General features: G+C 35.5%; 1 protein-coding gene across 10 annotated transcripts in view; it reads right to left on the bottom strand.

The window, feature by feature from the left end:
• The window catches only part of AKAP9 (A-kinase anchoring protein 9), a 144,712-nt gene that overhangs the window by 79,737 nt on the left and 41,323 nt on the right, over positions 1-23,652 (bottom strand). For all 10 annotated transcript variants that reach the window (XM_060304571.1, XM_060304572.1, XM_060304578.1 and 7 more), the window contains 7 exons: positions 19,245-21,623; positions 16,018-16,231; positions 13,515-13,594; positions 10,239-10,383; positions 9,426-9,511; positions 2,421-2,535; positions 1,762-1,960 (listed from right to left, as the gene is read on the bottom strand). In XM_060304571.1, the coding sequence (XP_060160554.1) occupies positions 1,762-1,960; positions 2,421-2,535; positions 9,426-9,511; positions 10,239-10,383; positions 13,515-13,594; positions 16,018-16,231; positions 19,245-21,623 (3,218 nt within the window). The remainder of the gene's footprint in view (positions 1-1,761; positions 1,961-2,420; positions 2,536-9,425; positions 9,512-10,238; positions 10,384-13,514; positions 13,595-16,017; positions 16,232-19,244; positions 21,624-23,652) is intronic.

Genomic DNA, 23,652 nt, shown 5'->3' with positions numbered 1-23,652 from the left:
AAAGCAGCAGAATTAAATGATAGAATATTTTAACAGATTATCCCTGAATTTTATGCCATTGTATAAAGTCTACTACAAAAGCATGACATGGAGCTGTTTATAAGTATTAACTTTTTTTTTTTTTGGTACGCGGGCCTCTCACTGTTGTGGCCTCTCCCGTTGCGGAGCACAGGCTCTGGACGCGCAGGCTCAGCGGCCATGGCTCACGGGCCCAGCCGCTCCGCGGCACGTGGGATCCTCCCAGACCGGGGCACAAACCCGTGTCCCCTGCATCGGCAGGCGGACTCTCAACCACTGCACCACCAGGGAAGCCCAATAAGAAATAACTTTAAATACATGTTCATAGGCGTGAACATGGCAGTCAATAAGCCTCATTTTTGCAGGGTGGGAGAAAACTAATGGTTTTAGTTGAAAGGTATTAATACATTTCCAGTGATTATTAGAGAAACTCTAAAAAAGCATGATGAGCTGGCAAAAAGCCCAAGTGCAAGAACAGCAAAGTAGGTCTACACTTCCAGAAAACTTCCTTTTCTTCATGCTTTGGAGAGAAAACATCACTAATTAAAGGAAGGAAACTTTGAACTCCTTCACAGGGGACAGATAACAAAAACAAATAAATAAACCTCCCCTCCAAATATAATATAGACTTGTTTTTATTTTATATAAATATATAGTTTTAAATATATAAAACAGTTAATATAGAAAAATGAAGCAGGAAATTCATATACAGAGTTATAAGGGATGATTTTAATTTCAATAGGGTGATCAGGATAGGCCTCATGAGAACATGACATTTGAGTAAAGACCCAAAGGAGGTAAGTGTGTTGGGCATGGAAATAACTAGAGAAATATCATTCCAGGTAGAGGAACAGCAATGAGAGAGAAATTCATAAGGCAGAAGCATACTGATGGTTTGAGTATCTCGAGGAGATTATGTGGCTTTACAATAGTAAGTGACAAGCAAGTCCGCAGGAGATAAATTCAGAGAGATAAACAGGGACCCATTATATAGGTCCAAGTAAGGCACAGTAAGGACAGAGGAGCACTAGAACAGCATGATTTGTCTTAAATTTTAAAAGCAAAGTTTTAGAACTCTGTTGAGAACAAACTTTAGGGAAGAGTTAGAGTAGAAGCAAGGAGATCCATTGTTGCAGTAATCCAAGTAAGACATGATGATGGCAGGGACCAGGGGATGAGAAGTGGTACAGTTTAGATTTATTTTTTAAGTTGAGATAACAGCATTTCTTGATAGACTGGAAGTGAGGTTTGAAAGAGGAGTCACCAGAGATGGAATTAGATGGCTGCAGAGGAGCAAATTTTGAGGGGAAGATCGAGTTGTATTTTGGACATGGTGAATCTGAGCATTAGACAACCAACTGAAGAAAGTCCAGTATGACTGGAATGATCATATCTTACATTCTTTGTGTACTCCCCATATCAAAGTAGCAAAGACTGGACATACAATAAACAAGTAACATGCACACCGCCTGATTTAACTTAGCATATTCATAACAACAAGCATCTTTATAAAATAAAGGTGTAAGTAAAATTCCTATTATAAAATGTATGTGGTTTACATTAACATTTACTTCACACATTTCAGAGATGAAGAATTATCTCCTGTTCTTATTTCTTGGCAATGCTGTAGCCCATCTCTTTCAAGCAAATTTGCTTAAGTTACACTTTTTTCTTAAAACAACCATACTATGATTGTTACTAAGCTACAAATACTATTGAATGAAATTATAAGTAGATGGATACCTTGGCTGAACTGTAAACTCATTAACAGCTTGTAGCCTTTCCTGCAAAGAATGAATCTCTGCCCCATAGTTTTCTTCAGTTTCTTTCAGTTGCTGCTGCAAAGAGGATACGAGGTTTTCTAATTCTTGAACTTGTCCTTCAAGTTGTTTAATTTTTTCAGTATCTTGCAGAGCAGATAACTTTCTTTTATGACAAACATCTGAGTTACATGAATGGAAGAAAATGCACATTTCAATACAAATTTCTTAGTGAAATACCAGTCACTGTTTTGAATGTACAGAAAATATTAATTCTTCTTTGAAAAATGTTTTTTAGTAGTAATAACTCAGGTATCAATTTAAACTCATTTAGACTTATGATAACAAGAAAACATGAATAGTGTAATTCAAGATCATTTCTTCTATCTTCATGGCGGCAGTACCCCTAAAACTACCAATTTTATGTCTTTAAATTGAAAATAATGTATAACCAGAGAATGTAAGAAGTGGGAAGACATGAGTAGTCTAAATCTTTCATTCTAAGGATGAGAAAACTGAGACCAAAGAGGGTTACAGTGAAATGCCCAATGCACTACGTTGTCTCAAATTTTAAAGTAAAAAATCAAATTACTGAACATTTGGTATAAAAACACCACATTACAGTATATAATCAAAATTTACCAGTGTCTTGAAAATCTGTCATCTGAGGATGGGTTGACAAAAAGTCTGTTTCCTCTTTTGGTAGGTTTTCTTCTGCAAATTCAAGTTTCACATCACCTGTCTGCTGTCTTTGAATCTATTGAAAATAACAGAAGAAAAGCAGTGACATAAATATATGACCCAGGATTGTGAAAACTATATAAAAGCAACTTTACCTTTAAAATGTTTCCTCCAAAATCACCTAAAATTGTGACACTCTAATACAAATATTTTCCCTTCCAAGTTATTCCACGCTCTCTTTTGACACAGTGACTCACATCCCATTCCCTTCACAGCATTGATATTATATTAGTAAACATAATGTTCTTTCATAACCAGAAGGAATTTCATTTTACTATAAAAATAGGAGCTGCACAGAATTTGGTAAAAAGTTCACAATAATATTTAAAGTATGATTTGATCTCTGAAATTTCAACTCATACACAGTAAATTTTATATTATCAATACTTAATAACATACCTATTTCTGCTATTAATCTCTGGATATACCTCACATACAACAAGGTAACTGACAAATGTATGCTGTTCTTTATATAAAAGGAAGGAAAACAGCAAAAACAGATAAACCTCAGCTTATTTCCTTAATTATTAAAACTAGGCAGCAATATGTCAGATGTGTGTGTATTAATTCAGTCATTCCTCAAATATTTAATAATCGGTCTACTATGTGGCCAGTATTGTGACAAGGGAGAGTAAGAATATAAAAAGAGTAAAAAAAAAAAAAAGGTGTATCTGCCCTCACAGAATTCATCAACTAATTGGGGAAGTAAAATTAAACAATTAGAGAAGCATTAAACTATAATGTTTGACTAAAGGGCAATAACAGAAGAAAGACTGATGTGGATCTGAGTAATTATGGAGAAAGTCAAATTTTATTTGGGTCTCCAACATTTTGGGCAATGATTAGGAAAGTTTACATGGAAGAAAGAATAAGAACATTTGTGGAAGAATGACCTGCTATAAGTAGTGAAGACAATGATCTTGAGGGACGGGGGAAATTGCGCCAGATAAGTAAGACAGGTAGGTATAAAGAGCACCGTAAAAGCAAGGGATGAGTTTGGACTTGCTATACTAGATGAACAAAGGATACTGTAGAAGGAGGTGAGCAACAGGATAAAAGCTATTTCCCATGAAAGCTATTTCAGTTGGTACTACTCTTATCACGTCCTCTACCTCACTCCTACCCGCTGTGTACATTTCAACCAAGGATCTTGCCTCCTACTTCCTAGAGAAAATAAAGCCCATCAGGTAAATACTTCAGTTTACAGCTCAACCTTTCTATACTGTCACTTAATTCATTCAGTAAACATATAGTAAGCCTTTACCATGTGCTAAACAAAGCACTGTGCTAAGAAGAGGAAATGGAAATAAAGAGAAGACTTCCTGATTCTGAAGAATGGAACAGGAAAGAAAGGAAGGTAATCAGGTATTTAAAATAACGGAGAAAGGTAGGTGAAAAAAAAAAGTACAGATATTAAGAGAATGGAGGGAGAAATTTCTAGTCTAGGAGGATAGGTAAAGAAGATGACACAAACGACGAAGTGAGAGAGTGGCATGGACATATATATACCACCAAATGTACTAGCTAGTGGGAAGCAGCCGCATAGCACAGGGAGATCAGCTGGGTGATTTGTGACAACCTAGAGGGGTGGGATAGGAAGGGTGGGAGGGAGATGCAAGAGGAAGGAGATATGGGGATATATGTATATGTATAGCTGATTCACTTTGTTATAAAGCAGAAATTAACACACCATTGTAAAGCAATTATACTCCAATAAAGATGTTTAAAAATAAAAAAGGTGACACAAAAGAAATAACATTTGAACCAACTGGAATTATAAGTAGGAATACACTAAGCAAATCGGAGGGGGAAGGACAGTGTTAGACAGAAAAAACAGCATGCAAAAAAGCCCCAGGGGTCTGAAAGATATGGGTGTATTCTGGAAACTCTAAGTATTTCAATATGGCTAAAATGAGGAAGAGGATTAGTAGATGAGGCTAACAGATTAAGCAGTGATGTACGGCCACTGACTCATCCCAACCAACGTCTGGGATGCCTCTACAGTTGTAGCCAACTTGCTGGGATAAAATGTGAAATTCACTTTTTTATCTATTGTGCAGAAAAGAGTTAACACAGAAGTTGTGAGATTTCTATCTCTTTAAAAAGGCCTGCTTACAAGTCTGCCCCTTGGCTGGCATCTGGAAACTTAGCTGGTAGACGGTTCTCTACACTAATATAAAAGTTCCCCTAAATTGTAAGGGAGTCTCATGTACAAGCAATATGGTTTATGCTGAACACATGCTTTCTTCCTGGAAGTCTGAATTTGGTATGTTCTGGCAGAGGATGCCCATTTGGCTGACACCTAATAAAAAAGAACCATGGTTTCCTAGGCTTAGGTGAGCTTCCTTAGTAGTCAAAACTTAGCACGTATCGTCACAACTGCAAGAGGAATGAAGTGTGTCTTCCTGTGACTCTACTAGGAGAGAATTTTAGAAGTTTGTGCCTATTTCCTCCAGACGTTGCCCCATGCTCCTTTTCAAACCTTCATGGGGCTGATTTTGCTTTGTATCCTTTTGCAGTAATAAATCTTAGCCTTGAGTACCACTATTATGTTGAATCCTGTGAGTTCTTCTGGTGAACCACTGAACTGAGGAGTGGTCTTAGGGACCCTCAGCACACCCATACTCTGCCTTATTATACAGACATGTAAGGTGTAAGTTTCACTGATACAGGGAATGAAAAAAATAATGAGTTGTCTTGGTCTTGTTCCTCTCTTTTTACTTCCATATCAACTGACTACCAAATTCTTTAGGTCCTTCCTTAAAATATCTTATGAATCGTCTCTTCTTATTTCCTACCTCCCACTGCCACCAGACTAATCTCCCTAAAAGTTCAACTTCATGATGTCTAGATCGTGATCACAAATCTCCAACAGCTTTTTTTTTTTTTTTTTTTGCATTACGCGGGCCTCTCACTGTTGGGCCTCTCCTGTTGTGGAGCACAGGCTCCGGACACGCAGGCCCAGCGACCACGGCTCACGGGCCCAGCCACTCCACAGCATGTGGGATCTTCCCGGACCGGTGCAAGAACCCGTGTCCCCTGCATCGGCAGGTGGACTCTCAACCACTGCGCCACCAGGGAAGCCCCTCCAACAGCTTTTTAATGTCCACAAAAGTGTCACCTAGCATTCAAAGTTTGGTACAGTCTAATCTCTCTAATCTTAAAGTCCATTACTCTTTGAGCAATATGTCCCTAATATATCGCACTTATACCTCCAAGACTTTGATCATATCACCTCTTCCACCTGGAATGCTATTCCCCTTCCTCTTCCTTACGTAAACCTACACATCTTTCATAGTCCAATTCAAGTCCCACTTCCTCCAAGAATTCTTCCTTAATTATTTGCACCTATACTCATCTACATATTTGCTTAATTCCAAAAGTACTTGGCTTTTATTTTATTTTTTATTTTTTTGGCTGCACCTTGCAGCACGTGGATTGGAGTTCCCCGACCAGGGATCGAACCCATGCCCCTTGCAGTGGAAACACAGAGTCTTAACACCACTGGACCGCCAGGGAGTCCCAAAAGTACTTCGCTTTTGAATACTAATTAAATGTTGCCTTGGATAACTATTTTTTATATATATATACACATACATATACACACATATTTCTTGAATTAGCCTATGAAGTCCATCAATTTATCAATTCCTTCTGTCTAGTAACTATTTACACTGTATACTGCTTTATTCCCAGTATACAGTACAACCTAGCATATAATTAGCAAATAAAAATTACTGGCTGAATAACTGAATGAGAACAAGGTATACATCTTTCATTTCTTTTGTACTCCCTTCAGAGTGTATTTCAGTATGATGTGAGATCAGGAGTTAGGGGAGAGAATTGTCTAGGATGATATGATCCTCAAGTTTCTGGTTGAATGTCACTCTTCAAAACTGAGAAGGGAGAGAAGCTGGTTTAAGGGGAAGAAATTAATAAATTCAATTTCAATGTCGACTGAGACATACATAAAGGATACTCGAGTACAGATATCCAATTAGATATACGACTCTGCAGCTCAGGAGTAAGAACTGACTAGACACAGAGATCTGGAAGCCATGGAAGTGAATGAAGGCAGCATACAGCATAATTAGCAGATCAAGCACAGATTCTTGGTGACTATAAATGGGTGGGCAAAACCCACAATGAAGGCTTAAAAAGCCGCAGAATTGAAGCCACAGAAGCTAAGGGAAGAAAATATTCTAAGAAAGTAGTTAATACTACAAAATAAAAAAATAACAGAATTAAAAAGAAAACTAGTTCAAGATAACACTGAGCATATGTTTACACCTACAGTTGCAAAGTAGAAGTTTGACTTTAATTCTAGGCTACAGAAGTATTCTTTTGGGTACCAAACAGTTTTTCTTGTTTTTTTTTTCCTTCCTAATTGTTTCCCAATTAGGGGGGAAAAATCCTTTTTATTTTTAATACTTCCCAACACTTAAAAAAGCAAAAGACCTCACATAAAATTGATAAACTGAAGGAATAAACAACACTGGGCCCTGTTCCTACGTGACAACAACATGTGAAGCTGAGCAGTCTCTGCCCCCTTTAGATGAGGTATGTTTTCTCCAGGTTTCACTTTTCCAGCTTTCACTTGGCCTTCTTCACTTACTTTATGAGTTGAGCTCACGTAGGCATTTATGTTCATGATCTCTGACATATATCTCTCCTCCCTCCCCATGACTCAATTAAAATCATAATGAATCTTTAAAAGGTATAAATCCATAATAAATCAAAAAATAAAAGAGACTAAGAAAGATTTCAACAGAAAAGGTGTGGCAGAATACTGATTAAGCAGGGTGGAGGAAGGAGCAGCCTGAAGCACACGTGAAGGGAGCCACAGTTATAGCAGACAGTTAGCTTACCTAGTAGAACCCTAGAAAGGCCCCAGGCTCAGAGAGAGATCAACGACAGGTAGAGATCAGAAAACAAATATATTGACCTTTAACTAATCACAGTATAGCCCTTTCTGCTGATTCAGCCAGGAAGAAGCTTGGTGGCAGGTAAAAGTTTTTCTCAAAACAAACTGAAAGAAGTGTCTGGGGAGAACTAAGGAGGCAAGTGTGGGTGTTTGTGTTCCAGAGTAGCCTCCCACATTCAGGCACTGGGGAAGGGAGGTTTGCGTCTCACCAAAGGAAACTGTTCCCCACTCACTGTCCTGAAAGGAAAGAGGCAAAATGACAAACATCACTGTAGTGACTTGCTTACTGTAACCCCTCCTACACTATTTAATAGTTTCAACTATGTACTGCCATAAGGAAAACCAACATATTTTTGAAAGAATACAAGGATGGAAGGTAAGAAAGCAGAAAGAAAATTTGATAATTAAGAATTCACTGGTAACTTTCACCAAAGAAAGTTTAGTGAAGTATAAGTTTGGAGCTTGTTTACAGTGGGTAGAAGAGAGAGCAAGACAGGAAGAGATGGGAAACTATGACTACAGTCTATTCATTCCTTCAAAGAATATGACAATGAAGTTGAACGAAAACCACAAAGGGAGATATTAGATTCAAGGAAGACTGGTTATGTTCTAAATAGTGGAGACAAGAGGAATATGCAAGGGGCAAGAAAGACAGAAATAAGAAACACAGACAAAGAGGCTGAAAGCACAGAAGGGAGGGAAGAAACAGGTTATCAATCTTAGAGGAGACAGAAGGTGATGTTAACAAAAGGACAGGAAATAAAATAACCTTGGTTATAAAAAGGGATAACTTCTTCTGAGACAGAGGAAAACAGAGTATTTTCAGATTTAAAGAAATACATATGGTCTAGAGGTAGCAAGATGAGATAATTTATAACTGATAGCTCCCATACTCACAGAAAAATGAGAAATAAGGCCATCTGCAAAGAAAAAAGGGGAGTAGAAATGGAATGTATGACTCGAGGGAAGTTATAACATTAGGTAGCATCCACTGAGGGGACTATGAGAGAATAAATGACAACATAAAAGAATTGTCACGTGATCCTGAGGGTCCAGATGCAGTCAGAGACCATGATTATGCAGTGTCACCAAACCACATCACCATCTAATTTTCTTAGCAGCCCTCAGAAACCCAAGTATGAGTGAAGAAGAAGGGTTCTCAGAGGCAGGATAAGGGCAGCAGAAAAACAAGAAATCTAGACTACTAAGGGTACTGGTAAGAAAACGGTATGATGATTCTGAATAGGGTTCAATATCTAGCTATGAATGGAAGGAGAAAGAAAACTAGTAATTGTAGAGAAATGTGGAATTAAAGAAGGGCTTTCAATCTATCCACCATCCACCTGTCCTCCTACATAGTTATCTGTAAGATACTGGGATAGGTTTATAGATTTTAGGAAAGGCTGGATAAGGTTGTGCTTTAATTGCACAGAAAGAGGAAGAGAGAGGGAAAGGAGAAAGGGGGTAAAATAGAATGGGAAAAAGAAGGAGGGGAAGAGAAAGAGGAAGAACTAATACACGTCATTTTTCTGATGTAGTTAATAAATTATATGATGCCATCTATACTCTCTTAGTTTTCTATGTGCACATTTCTAAAACAACTACTTGAAAGAAATTTTATATAACACACCATGTGAAACCAGCTATATTCTAAACAACTAATCACATTTTTCTCTAAAACAGACTCACTGCTTTAAAAAATGTTATATGTAAAATTAAATGCAACTGTTTCACAAAGTTTACAATTTGACATTTTATATACATTTTAACTTTATCATGACTTCAAAAACTCTCTAAAGGGGTAAAGAGTATTCAAATTGCAGAAATTCCTTCAGCTCACTGATACTATATATATGTCACTTTTCCCTAATTTTCTTTTCATGTTCACTTATTTTAGAAATTTTTGGTTGATGAAATAGCTTACAAAATAGCAGGTAATACAATAAATGCAAACATCATAATACATTTTCCATTTTACAGACCTTACTTAATCGTGACTGAAGTACCAAGAGTTTGTTGTATTCTTCTGTTACTTTGTTGAGAAGAGTTTGCACATTTTCCTGAAAATCTAAATGATAAACAATTATAATAATTTCACTCTACAAAAAAAGTCTGCTTCTTTCAATAAGTATTATTCATCAATTCATAACTTCAGAAAATTGCCTGCTAGAAGTAAAATTCATAGATTTAGTAACCAACAATTAAAACCTCAATAATGTGGAACACCTGCTACAAAGATTAATTTGACAATTTCACATTAAAATACATTAATTTCTTTTGGCATTCATTAATTTGTACATATTTGTTCATTCTTCATACAAATGGACAGGGGTATGAAACATTTTATCTGTGAAGGAATATCAAAAAAATTAATTGAGGTTATAATTTGTAAAAATGAAATATAGGATTCCTATTAAGAAAGATAACTGAATGTCTTATTCTTTAAAAAAAAAATAAAACCCCGACAGACTTATTCAATAAAATACCACAACTTTTAAAGGTTTGGATCTATGGTATAAAATTAAGAATTATAGTGAGGAAAAGATGGAAGTAGAGGAACAGAGGATAAAGAGACAAGGAAACTTGTAGACAGCTTTGGTTCTCTTTATATCACAATTACTGCATTGTAAAACTAAAAATGTACATTAAAGATTTAAGATTTCATGAACCTGAAAAAACAAGATGTTAAGATAACTCAAATTGGCTAAGTGATAAAATCATGAATTAACAGAGAAAGTTTATCAATTCATTTAAGAAAATTACTCTGTTCAATAATGTGGTAAAGCCTTTATTACCTTGAACTTCATATTTATAATCTTGCAATTCTAGTTCTTGATTTACAGAAGTGTGAACACCGGAAGTCTCTTTCTCTTTCTCTTCTACATTTACTTCACATTTTAAAGCAGAAGTATAATGTTCACCAAGGACACTGCAAAAAGTCTGTTGACAACAAAATTAGGTATTTTATGAAATTAAAATTTTGATTTCTGCCACTAAAGATCATTAAACACTATTTTTCTATATGCAAAAGACAGTCAAAATGGCACAGAAAAATCAGTAAGAAAACACTCTTCTGTATACCAAATCAATCTGCAAAAGAAATAACCAAGTCTAAATCTTTCTCTCTCCACATATAGAATGTGAAATTCTTCTTACACCAGGAAAATATTGATAGTCTTCATTATCTACAGTATATATCAAATATATCTATCAAATTATAACTTTTTGCTTCTTCCTCATAATGAATATATCTTGTACTTTAATCTACCACTTTCTGGCTTGGATCCTATTCTGATGTTATCTCTATAAGGTCAACTACCCTTGTGAAAAACACCAAAAGATGAGGACAGAAGTTCAAAAAGTAGTCTATAAATTCTATAGAAATTACAATATATGACGTAGGAGATCACATACATAGACTTTAACATAAGAGAATACTATTCTGTGGTTTACACATGGAAAAAAAAATACTTGACACATCATTCTGGTTTTTCTCCTGAGCAACAGATAATTTTATCATCACTTACAAATAACATACGCCACATAATCATCTGATAAGCCCTCTAAATAAGTTTCACCTGTGCCCCTCATGCAACTGGAAATAACAATCAACAACTCCTAAACTTAACCAATTTGTTTATTGTTGCTATTTCTTGAGATTTGCCTAAAAGTTAAACTATACTATTAATAATTGACTTGATTAAATTTTCAACAGTCCCTAAGGCAGAATTTTATCATAAATTGATAAATTGATTCAGGTTGGTAGAAACCTGATCATCCAATTTACAGGTGAGGCAACAGACCCAGAAAGATGAAGTAACTAGTCCATAGTAACATCAATGATTAGTGACAAAACCAGGTTTCACGATGAACTCCAGGGGACCTCTCCATTACAAGCTGATTCATATTTCAACTTCAGATTAGGGGGTCAAGTAAAACCATTAATAGAAGAAAAGAAAATATAAAGTCAGCTTATAAATAAACTACTGTGACTTGGGCCCTCTTTCCATATTTACAGACTATCAACAATGGATATGAAAGGACAATCAATGTCTGAACCCTTCGGCAGAGGTGGAGGCTGAATGAATGTGGTTATTTCTGACTTTCTTTTGCTTTTTTGAATACTGTTTTTGAACTATTCTGTAGGTAATAAGAATCAGTAAGGGAGCTTTACCTTCCCAACTAATACCATCCTCCTCCCTCTTCGATTCACAAATACACAGGCTAGGATGGAGATCTGTGACAAGCCTAGGCATGTATTTTAAATTTTGAACTATTTCAAATATGCAGAAAAAATAGTTCATCTATTACCTAGCTGTAACAAATACTAACATTTTGTCATATTATATCCATATTTTTAAAAAGAAATAGAACATTACATACAGATTTGAAGATTTCTGAATTAAGTACTGCTTACCTATTTCATTCACCTGTCTCTCTGCCCAGAGGTGATTACTCTAACATGCATGTTTTTATACTTTTTCTTTTGAGATTTGCTGATATTAGTACACCTAGCAAACACTGCAATATGGTGTTCCACTGTACAGATATAACACAATTTGTTTATTCATTTGCCTGTAGATAAAAATCTGAGTTGTTTCTAATTTTCGACTTAACATAGACATTCTTACAATGTACATATCTGGTTGTGCACAAATGTGAGCCTAAGTAGAAGTAAATGCCTGGGCTGTGTGATGTACGTATCTTCAACAATATACCTTGCCAATCTGCTTCTCAAGGTAGTACACTCCCACCAGCAGTGTAGAAGCGCTCCTATTTCTTCTTCACAAATATAATTATACTTGGCATAATTAGTTTTTAGATTTGGCAATCTACAGTGTGAAATCTTATCTTACTAGTCTTGTGCAAGATCCCCAGGTAAGTCATCAAATCACTCAACCACCAAAGTGGGCACGGGTAGGAGATAGACCTGCTTAAGGCTCTATTGGTCTGTTTTTTTAAATTAGGCATAACTTTTGTGTATTCTACTGCTGAGATAATTTACCTAGATTTCTTTTGTTTCGAACTGATTATCAGGAAAACATTTTTTTTCTTTTTTTTTTTTTTGCGGTACGCGGGCCTCTCACTGTTGTGGCCTCTCCTGTTGCGGAGCACAGGCTCCGGACATGCAGGCTCAGCAGCCATTGCTCACGGGCCTAGCCGCTCCGCTGCATGCGGGATCTTCCCGGACCAGGGGTCAAACCCGTGTCCCCTGCATCGGCAGGCGGACGCTCAACCACTGCGCCACCAGGGAAGCCCCAGGAAAACATTTAAATGCTCATTTTAAACTTAAAAACTCAGCAATATTTTCTAAATACAGTTCCGAGGTAAGACAGTAGGGAAAACTAACTCAGATGATTCTGCCTATCAAATTTGTAGTAACTTAAAATTTAGCATTTCTTGTCTGAAAGTACTTTAAAAAAATATATATCTTTATTGGAGTATAATTGCTTCACACTGTTGTGTTAGTTTCTGTTGTACAACAAAGCAAATCAGCTATAACATATACATGTATCCCCATATCCCCTCCCTCTTGAGCCTCCCTCCCACCCTCCCTATCCCACCCCTCTAGGTCATCACAAAGCACCGAGCTGATCTCCTTGTGCTATGCAGCAGCTTCCCACTAGCCCATCCATTTTACATTTGTAGTGTATATATGTCAGTGCTACTCTCTCACTGAGTCCCAGCTTCCCCTTCCCTGTGTCCTCAAGTCCGTTCTCTACATCTGTGTCTTTATTCCTACCCTGCCACTAAGTTCATCAGTAATGTTTTTTTAGATTCCATATATGTGCATTAGCATACGGTATTTGTTTTTCTCTTTCTGACTTACTTCACTCTGTATGACACTCTAAGTCCATCCACCTCATTACAAATAACTCAATTTTGTTTCTTTTTATGGGTGGGTAATATTCCACTGTACATATGTGCCATATCTTCTTTATCCATTCATCTGTCGATGGACACTTAGGTTGCTTCCATGTCCTGGATATTGTAAATAGTGCTGCAATGAACACTGTGATTCATGTATCTTTTTGAATTATGGTAAAAGTACTTTTTAACTAATACCTTACCTGTGTAAAATGAGAACATTCTTCAGACACTGCCCTGTGAAGTTTTCCAATGAGCATTTGTAAAGGCTTCACTTCATCACCTAATAGAATAGATATTGCATTAAAATGTTCAGTTTACATACTTAGAAACTATTTTCATATTAAATCTATGTCAACTGGAAGCTTCGTGGCAATAAGATTAGTTTTAAATTCTTTATTTCTTTCAATGTTATTTTGTGCTGCTCAGTGTTAACCAGCTAAGATAATCTGCAGGATTTTCAATTTATATCCCACAAAATGGTACAAAGAAGTGACTTACAATTTTTGTTTACTACAACCCAATACTAGAAATACATCATACAGCATAACCTATTACATATATACATCCATATAAAACTGAAACAAAAATTTCACAAATCAACATTTACTCTTTCTACATGCTATGCACGCCAATGTGTTCTGTTCTACTTTATCACTAGACTGGCTTCATCGCCCATTAACGGACTCATTAATTAACTTGTAGTCTGAAACACTACAGATTCTATCTGAAGAGGATACCAATACAAACAATATATGCTTAAAATCTTATTCAACTGACAAAGAACTGCTGAAGTGAAAAAGTACAGTATTCTTATTTAAGCCACACTTTAAATTCTACTCTGTTCAACAAAACAATTCCAAACGTTATGAGCCACCTCACTCACAAAGGCAGATCTGTCCAGAGTGGGGGCCTAAAGATACCTTGAACAGAGGAAGTTTAATTTAATTAATTAAGTAAGTATTAAAGATAAAAGTTAACTGCAACTAGTCTTCCACTTACGGTTCCTTAAATATTGCTCCTTACACAGTACCAGCTTAGTCTTTGGCTCACTCTACAGTCTCCCAGGGCATCTCATTCTTGTCCTTGGCCTCAAATGATCTTTTGATTTACAAAACTTTATCTTGTGCCTAATCCTCCCTCTTAGGTTTCAGCTTTCTATTTTCAACTGCCTAATAGATATCTCTCTTTTTTTAATTAATTTATTTATTTATTTGTGGGTTTTTTTTAAAAAACATCTTTATTGGAGTATAATTGCTTTACAACGTTGTGTTAGTTTCTGCTGTACAACAAAGTGAATCAGCTATACGTATACATATATCCCCATATCTCCTCCCCCTTGCGTCTCCCTCCCAGCCTTCTAGGTGGTCACAAAGCACCGAGATGATCGCCCTGTGCCATGCGGCTGCTTCCCACTAGCTACATATTTTACATTTGGTAGTGTATATGTGTCCATGCCACTCTCTCACTTCATCCCAGCTTACCCTTACCCCTCCCCATGTCCTCAAGTCCATTCTCTACATCTGCGTCATTATACTTGTCCTGCCCCTTAGATATCTCTTTTTCAAAGTCAACAGGTATTTTTAACTCAATGTTCCAAGCTTAATTTCCTATTTTTTCCACAAATCTGGTCCTTATCCTCCTCATGACTGGAGTCGCCCTCATTCCAACTACTCAAGCTAGAAACTTAGGGATCATTCTCAATTCCTTCCCCTTTTACATTTAATATTAACTGCAGACTACAGCCTACCTCTTTTTTTTTTTTTAAACATCTTTATTGGGGTATAATTGCTTTACAATGGTGTATTAGTTTCTGCTTTAGAACAAAGTGAATCAGTTATACATATACATATGTTCCCATATCTCTTCCCTCTTGCGTCTCCCTCCCTCCCACCCTCCCTATCCCACCCCTCCAGGCGGTCACAAAGCACTGAGCTGATATCCAGCCTATCTCTTTAACTCTTAAACTTTCCTTCCTTCTCCAATTCCCAATGACATTTTAGTTCAACATCTTAATGTTAACAGAATTACTGCCAAAGTTGCTTAACTGGTCTTCCCATCACTTATCAACTCCCCCAATTTGCCTCAATGCTGTCATCTTAAAAATCTTACGATGTTACTCCCACTATTGAAAATCCTACATTAGGTCTTATCACCATTGGCATAAAGATTAAAAATGCTTCACTTAGGGTATATGAAGTCTTTTCTTACCAAGCTCCTGCCAATCTTTCCATCTTTATCCCTCAGTACTTTTTCACACACCTTGAATTCTCAACTCTGCAAAATGGATGCAGTCTCTCATATCTCTACATTTAAAACTCAAGAGCTTTTGCTAAAATTCCAACCTCCCTACTCCTGCCTACTGCCTCACTCTTCCAGGAAGTACTAGACTTTTCTCCTCTCTCCTTCCATTCTTTCTGTTCATTCTTCTAGTATAGAAATTTTCCTATTGTTTTCTAAGAGTTTATTTTATATTGCTTTCCCACAGGATTGCTGACATCTTGGGGAAAATAACTCAGTGATTTTTAGATTTCTCAAGCACGTAAACGAGTATCCTATGATTATATGAACAAATGAGTCCAGGACTGGAATACCCAGTCATGTTCCTCTATGAGGTCTAAGTCAAGAACAGAATCATGGAGTGGTGGGCTCTAAGTGATACTTATTTGTTTCATAATACTTATAATTTTGTTAGAAATCATTTACCTGTTTCTTGTGTTTTTATATTCTGTAGCTCTAGCTGGTGTATTTTCTGAAGTTCCTTGATCTTATCCTCTTGAGCAGAAATAAGCTCCTGCTTAAGACTGCAAAGAGCTTTATCTTTTTCCTTTTTCATATATTCACGAACCTGATCCACATGAGTTGAATAAACCAGAGAGAGGCAAATACGTTGAGCTTCCATCTGTAGCCTTAAATCATTCTTAAAGTAAATTAATGTGTAGGTTAGAATATTTTTAAATGACAAATCAAGTAATTTAACTTTTTTTTGCATATACTGATTACAAGGGAGGAAATACATGAAATTATAGTTTAAAATTTCATGTAAGAGAAGTGACGTCTAATTTAAATTTTTTCTCACTTATTCTGTTGCACTGACCTACCTATCTTTTTTCAAGGAAAATAGCACAATATTTTCATTACTTCAACTTCACAGTAAATTTTGATATTTGGTATAGCTAGGATGGCCTGATCTTTCATTTTTGTTCAAAAATAACATTTTAAAACAAGTATAGAAAAATGCAAATAATAATGTAATAAACACTATGTACACACATCCCAAATTAACAAATACAATTATTTTATCTTTTTTTTTCATTTCTCTCCTCCCTACATATTTTTTTGGTTTAGAAAGAAAACATAGATAAAATTTAATCTACTATGTTCTCATTCCTCCTTCTCCAGAGGCCATCATTATCATAAATTTGATCATAAATTTGCTGCAAGTACAGTTCATTTCTTATACTCTCACTTCTCAATCCATCTATAAACAATGCATTATATTTTGTTTTTAAGAATTTACATAAATGGTGCAAAATGGTATTTATTTTGCAAATTACTCTTCTCATTCAATATACTTCTAAGATCTATCCATGGAGATACAGATGAATTTAACTGTGGTATTATATATATGAATATAGCACAATTTGTCGATTTCCTTTTTGGAGATCAACTGGATTATTTCTAAATTTTTTGATGTTTCAAAAAATGCTGCAATAAATTCATATACATATGCCCTGTATAAATATGCTAGTGTTTCTCTAATGTAGTGGCTCTCAAACTTTAGCACACATCAAAATCACCTGGAGTGCTTATTAAAACAGATTGCTGGGCCCCTCTCCCAGAGCGTCTAGCTCAGGAGGTCTGGTGTGGGCCCCAGAATTTGAATTTTAACCTGTTTTCAAGTGATGCTGATGCTGCTGGTCAGGGACTACACTGAGTGCCACCTAGAAATGTAAATGCTGCATCACAGACTATGTATATTAACTGCATTAGATTTTAACACATTTTTATAATTATACCAATTTACACTGATATTTAACAGTGTAGGTGAATACTCATTTCCCCACATTCTCATCACACTTTTTATTGTGAAACTTATTTTGCCAATCTGACAGGTATAAAATGATATTTTATTGTTATATCAATTTATAATGTTGAAGTATCTTTTCATGTTTATGAGCCAATTAGTTTAGTCCCAAGAGTAGAAGTATTTTTGTGGCTTCAGCATTATTTCTAAGCATATTTAGATTGCTCTTAGGTGTTATTATGTAAGTTGTTGCTCAATTTCTTCCGTGAGCTTCCTTCCACAGACACACACCTCACTCCTCTCCCCATCACTAAGGGGGTTTGTCTTGGTAGTGATGAGTGGGGCAGGGACAGCTTATGGGTTTGCCTCTGTTTACTTTATGGAAGTTAATGTCAAGGAGATGGTATCTGAATGTCACTGAAAATGTCTTTAGTTAGAAAAAATAAAATTCTTACTGAGAAGATTTGACCATTTTGATGGCTTCAAATTTAGGTCCTCCCCCAGTAATGTTTTTTAAAAAAATTTAAATGATCTCTGGCATTTTTAGAAGTGACTACATTAAAACCAATTAACTTAACCAATTAACTTACTTAACTTAACCAATTAACTTACTTAACAAAGCATTAATAGTTATGCAGTTAGAACATCTTAACTCTATTTAGGTTATTAAAACGTAAAATATCCTAATATCTGATATAAGATCACAAATGTGAGTACATTTATTAGAAGTAAAAAGAAAAAACTTTCCAGTGGCTTCCTACTGTATACAGAATAAAATCTCAACTTCTTACGCAGTCTGTAAGGCTCTACAAGATCTGGTCTTTTGCTTCTTCAAACTCTTTTTCTTCCACTCTCCTTCCCTCAAACTCAACTAAATACGTCTTTATTCTGTTCCTCAAACTCATCTCTGTCATTGCAATTGCTCTAACTTCCATGTGGTAGACTCCTCGCTGCCATTCAGATGGCAGCTCAGATGTTAATTCCTCCTAGACACCTTTCCTGACCACCCTATTTAATGCTGCCACCACCACTACCCACCATTCTCTATCACATTATCTGTTTTATTTTCCTTATAAAACATCACTTTTCTTAACTATTCTACTTGTTTCCTCATTTATTGCCTGCCTCCCTCACTAGAATATATGCTCTTTGAGAGCAGGAACCTTCTTTCTCTTGTTCACCACTATTCCTACCTGGCAAGAGACTCAATAAATACTTGTTACAGAAATGAAGAAACACATAAAGCTCTAGTTAGCACCATTATACAAGATGTCCAGTGGAATTTTCATGTCATTTCTATTTTCAGTATCCAGCAAATATAAATCATCAGGAGTGACCTAGTATTACTCATTATATGCACTGTTTAACTGTATTTAGAATTAATACATTCCCCCCCCCCCCCACTTCAGGTAAAACAAGACTCTGAGAAAATGCTAGGGTTTAAACCAAGATTTTTTTCTCAGGGAAATATAGTTTCATAACTACTGAACAACTATACAGAGCACTAAAAAGTCTGAGAGTTAATTTTCAGTTGTGGAACCTTGAAAACACCAATACAAAATGAGACTGAAACCAATCTTTGGGATTGCAACAAAATATTACAAAATAACTTTTCTAAAGCTCAGACTCTTGTGATTTAAACTCTTGCCTTTTCAAAGAAAATGTGTTCTATGTTCTATTTCCTGAGCAGATTAACTAAAAGATTAACTAAAAGAGCAGCAACAACGTTTAAGGCAACAATGTTTAAGAATTAAAAAGATAAAAGAAATGATAAATGATAGGCTTAAGTGAGAATTACATTACAGGGTTTACTTTCATTCTCTTGTAAGGTTAATTTATGTTTTATGACGATGAAAACTTTTAGTATGAAATGTACGCTGTAGCATATACATGTAAGTAAACATACCTGTTCTGATTTAAGTACACTGAGCTCCTGCTGAAGTTTATCATTTTCACCTGGTTCAGTTGTCCCAAGTGATGATTCATTTGTCACTGACGGCAAGTGATCAAAAAACCATTCTTGCTTGTTTTCTTTTCCAAGAGTCATATTTTCAATAGGAATTTCATTTAACTCCATTATTTTTGATTCTTCACCAAAGTCTTTACTTATTTTAGGAACACACCCTCCAGAATCCCTGCTTGTCAAAACTCCGTCTTTTAAAGAGCTTAAATGGACAGCACATACATTTACATCTTCTGTCATATTATGGTTAATTATGATTTCTAGCTCTCTACATCTCAATAAAACTTGCTCTTTTTCTTGCTTTAAAGATTTAACTTCTTCCCTTAGAAAACTAATCTCGCTATGTTTCTGTTTTAATTGTTCAGAAAGATCAGACAGTCTCTCTGACAGTTCTAATTTTTCTCGCTTGGTTACCTCAAGCTTTTCCATAAGTTCTGTTGTATCTTTCTCAACAACCTCACCAATTTCCAATGGTTCTGCTGTAAAAGTTTTGTCATCATCAAAGACTGAACTTTTTATTTTCACTATAGTTGGGTTTATTCTTTGCAAATGATGAAGCTCTTCACTAAGTGCTTTAAGTTTACTTTTATATTCAACTTCTTGTTTATTTTTACTGTCTTCTAAATCAGTTTTTACCTTGAGAAGGCAAGCATAATCCTCCTGTAACTCTTGATAATTAACTTCAAAATTTTTTTCAGCAAATGAAAAAGTGTTCCTTTGCTTTTCAATCTCTTCAGTTAGCTGAATACATTGTTTTTTGAGGTTCTCATTTTCCTCTGTACGTATTTCTATTTCTTTTTGCCAGCTACAGTCTTTGGATCTGTACTTAATAGAGTCTATGAAAATTAATCTTTCTTCTTGGTTAACAGGAGTATATATTTGCCACATGTCTTCAAGGGCCTTCTTTTCATCTTTAAGAATGCTATTCTCTGCTTCAAGTTGTGCAAGTTTTTCTTGAAGGTCATCCTCTTTTTCCTTCATTTGTTTCTCCAATAATTCAGTTTTAAGTTGTAATTCTTGAACTTCTTGTTCAAGTGTACCCTTTTCCTTTTCTTCTTGTCTGAGTATTTCAATTTCTTTTTGAAGTTCATTGATATGAAGGGTCATTTCTTCTGATTTTGAATTCACAAGGGATTGCTGTAAATCTTTCAGCTTTGAAATTTCCAAAATTAACTGGTTCTGCTTAGTTATCAAATTGTCTTTTTCAAACTGCATGGTTTCTATCTTTTGACTCATTTCATTCTGTAAGCCATCTATCTGCTGTTTATAGTGAATGCCTAAGTTATCTTTAAGCTTTTCAATATTTATTTGATGTTCAATTTCCAAATCTTCCTTCAGTTTGGAAAGTTCTTCTTCATGACTAAACAGGAGCTGTGTCCTCAGCCTCTCTAACTCAGCTTCTTGTGATTCAGCCATTCTGTCTAATACAGCATTTTTTTCTCTTTCTAACATTTCAAGCTTTATCTTATAATGTGTAACTTCTGCTTCATGTTTTAATTCTAGTTCCTTCCTGGATTCAGATGCAGAAATAATCTCCGCTTTCAAATCTTTCACTGTACTAAGGGACTTGTGTGCTTCATTGAGTTTACTTTCTTGTTCAGCTATAGTCTGTCTAGCCCTCTGAATTTGGTCCCTTGAAAAGCTCAATTCTTCAAAAAGGTCTTCAAGCTGTCTCTGTAGAACAGACTTTTCTCCGGAAATTACTCCTAGTTCTTCCTTGAGTTTTTCCTTTTGAGAGTTATTATCTTGCAATTTTATATTCAGTTCATTTATTGCCATATTCATTAACTTTATTTGATCTTCATTAACTGTAATATTTGGACACGATCTTAAAGCATTCTCCATTTCTCCCTTATGTTGTGTTTTAAGTTCATCTATCTGTGACATGTGTTGTTTTATTAATTCTTGTTTCATCTGTACTATCTGCTGCCCATACATCTCATCCAGCTCTGCCCGGAGTTGTTCTAACTTTCTTTGTGTTTCTTGTTCCATTCTTTGTAGAATATCAGTTTCAAATTGACTATCTTTATGATTTTTCTTCTGAAGTTCTTCAACTGTCCCCATTAATTGTTTTATTTCCTCAGAACACTGTCTTTCCTTTTGCTTGGAATTAGTCAGCTCTAATTTCATATTTTTTATCTCTTGGTTCTTTTGTACAACCTGTTCTTGTAATTCTTCCAGTAATTTATCAGCAGTTGTGACTTTATCCTTTAGCTCAAGAGTTTTTTTTTCTTCTTCTATTATTTTTGTATTTAATTCTTCAATGACTGCTTCCTTTTCCTGTATTTCTTTATTTGAGCTTTCTACTTTTTTATCCTGTTCCTTTATAAAGAAAAAATGAAAATATAAAAATGGCATTTTTAGTTCCTGGTTACTTATACCCCTTAACCCCATTACCAAACGACTGACAGAAGACTGCTTTTTACATTATCCTACAAAAAGTAGCTGCTGAGCCTGCCCCTTAATTTTTCTTACGTCAGTGAGACACAGGACTTGTGTAGTCAATACTATCTATGAGCAGTGTTGGCCTTCTTGGTGGGAAGAAATTTTTCTTACATTGCTATGACTGAATTTTTTAGTTTAAAAATTCAGTGGGATTAAAATGTGTCTAAACCATTATACGTTCTTCTTTCTTATTAACTGATTAACATTCTATGTATTTAGTATTTGCAATAGCTAGAGCACTACATACTCTTTACATTTCCAGAAGATAGTCCTAAAAATATATCAGAGTTCCTCCCATATAGTATTTTAGTGACCTGAAGGTTTGCTGGGCAAGTGTTATGAAAAGAGTAAAACAACAAACACAGGTTCCTGTAAGTCAGCCTTAACTTCACTCCTGGGGTAAATGAATTAAAAGTTCAGGGATATGCCATGCTTAAGTGGTTGAATCGCAAGTGATATGCAAGACAATTATACATTTATGGCATATCAATTTGATTCTAGATTTTTGGTGTGAATAGAAATTTGAAAGCAAGACAGATTTTTCCCCCCACTTCTGATTTGGGACTCTTATTTTGGAACTGTGGATAAATCAAAACCCAGAACATATGCCGAGGTATGTCCCTATGTCCCTAATCATTCACAGAAGTGTTAGAGCATAAGGGAGTCGAGTAGAAGCCCTGGAGACCAAGTTTTGTCTCCGTTACTTAGTTGCCTGAGTAGTTAAGGGCTGTAGTCACAAGGACCAAAAAAAAAAGTAAAATCCACAGAACAGAACAGAATATATGTAAAGTAATTAAAATCACCTTCAGGAGACAAAAGTCCAAGGCCAAGAGGACTTAAAGGCACCTCAAATGAATGTATTAACATACCTAAAAAAAAGAATGACAGGGCCTAGGAAAAAAGAAAGCCTCAGAGAGAAATATTGGCAGTCCCCATTTAAGTACAGTTCAGAAAAGAGAATCAAGGTACCATGAGACTTTGAGAATTCTAATCCCTCTGGGAAAACCATACCAAATGTAGAAAGCAAGGTAGGGGTCAATTGTAAACAGAATTAAGAATTTCAGTCCAAAGGCATGACCACTCCTACTGTGAGATGGATATATGAGGTTATCACAGCCTAATGCCACTGAACATTTGATTCCTCTAACATCCCTTGATCTCATGCTCACTTGAGCAAAATCCTATCAGTTTTCGTCTTGGTATCACATATCCCATCAATGTCACCATATGTTACTAGCAAGTACTAAGCCTTCAGACTTTAATTTCTGGACTAAAATATGACATTTAAATCAGTTTAATCTCTTTAAATCTTGGTGTTTTCACCTGTAAAATAAAGATATTATTTTCTCTATCTCACAGAATATGTTTGAATCTAAAATAAATATATTAAGGTATTAATTCTCATTGTGCGACATACACACATAATATATTTATATACTAGAAAAAAATCTGTAAGGCATTTGGAGTCTCTAAGAAAGTAAAATCAGTTCATGGCAGTCAACTTCAGTTAAACTGTTAAGTAATTAGTCTTGTTAATGTTGTTATAAAATCTTTAATATTTATTTATATATCCTGGTTTTTCATGGGGGGAACCCTCATAAAATAAAAAGTATCAATTTAAAACTGTCCAACACTTGATATTACTGCAAACAACAATTCTTCATTCAATTATTAAATAGTACAAATTCATGGTTCACTTTTCTTACTACCATTTATTCCACAGTACATGGTTTTAAACCACTTATATGGTGTTGCAAAAAAAAGATAGCTCTGTGGTTAAGGATACAATCCCTCTATTTTTTGGAAACAGACCTGAGAGAGTAAGGAATAATATAGTTCCTGCCTGTGATGACTGTACCATGGGAAGTTCAGAGGATTAGGACAGTAAGAATGAACCTGGAACAGT

This window comes from Globicephala melas, chromosome 9 (genome assembly GCF_963455315.2).
Source record: "Globicephala melas chromosome 9, mGloMel1.2, whole genome shotgun sequence".
Lineage (NCBI taxonomy): Eukaryota > Metazoa > Chordata > Mammalia > Artiodactyla > Delphinidae > Globicephala > Globicephala melas.
Note: the sequence above shows the minus strand (reverse complement) of the source record. Positions and strands in the feature narration are given on the sequence as shown.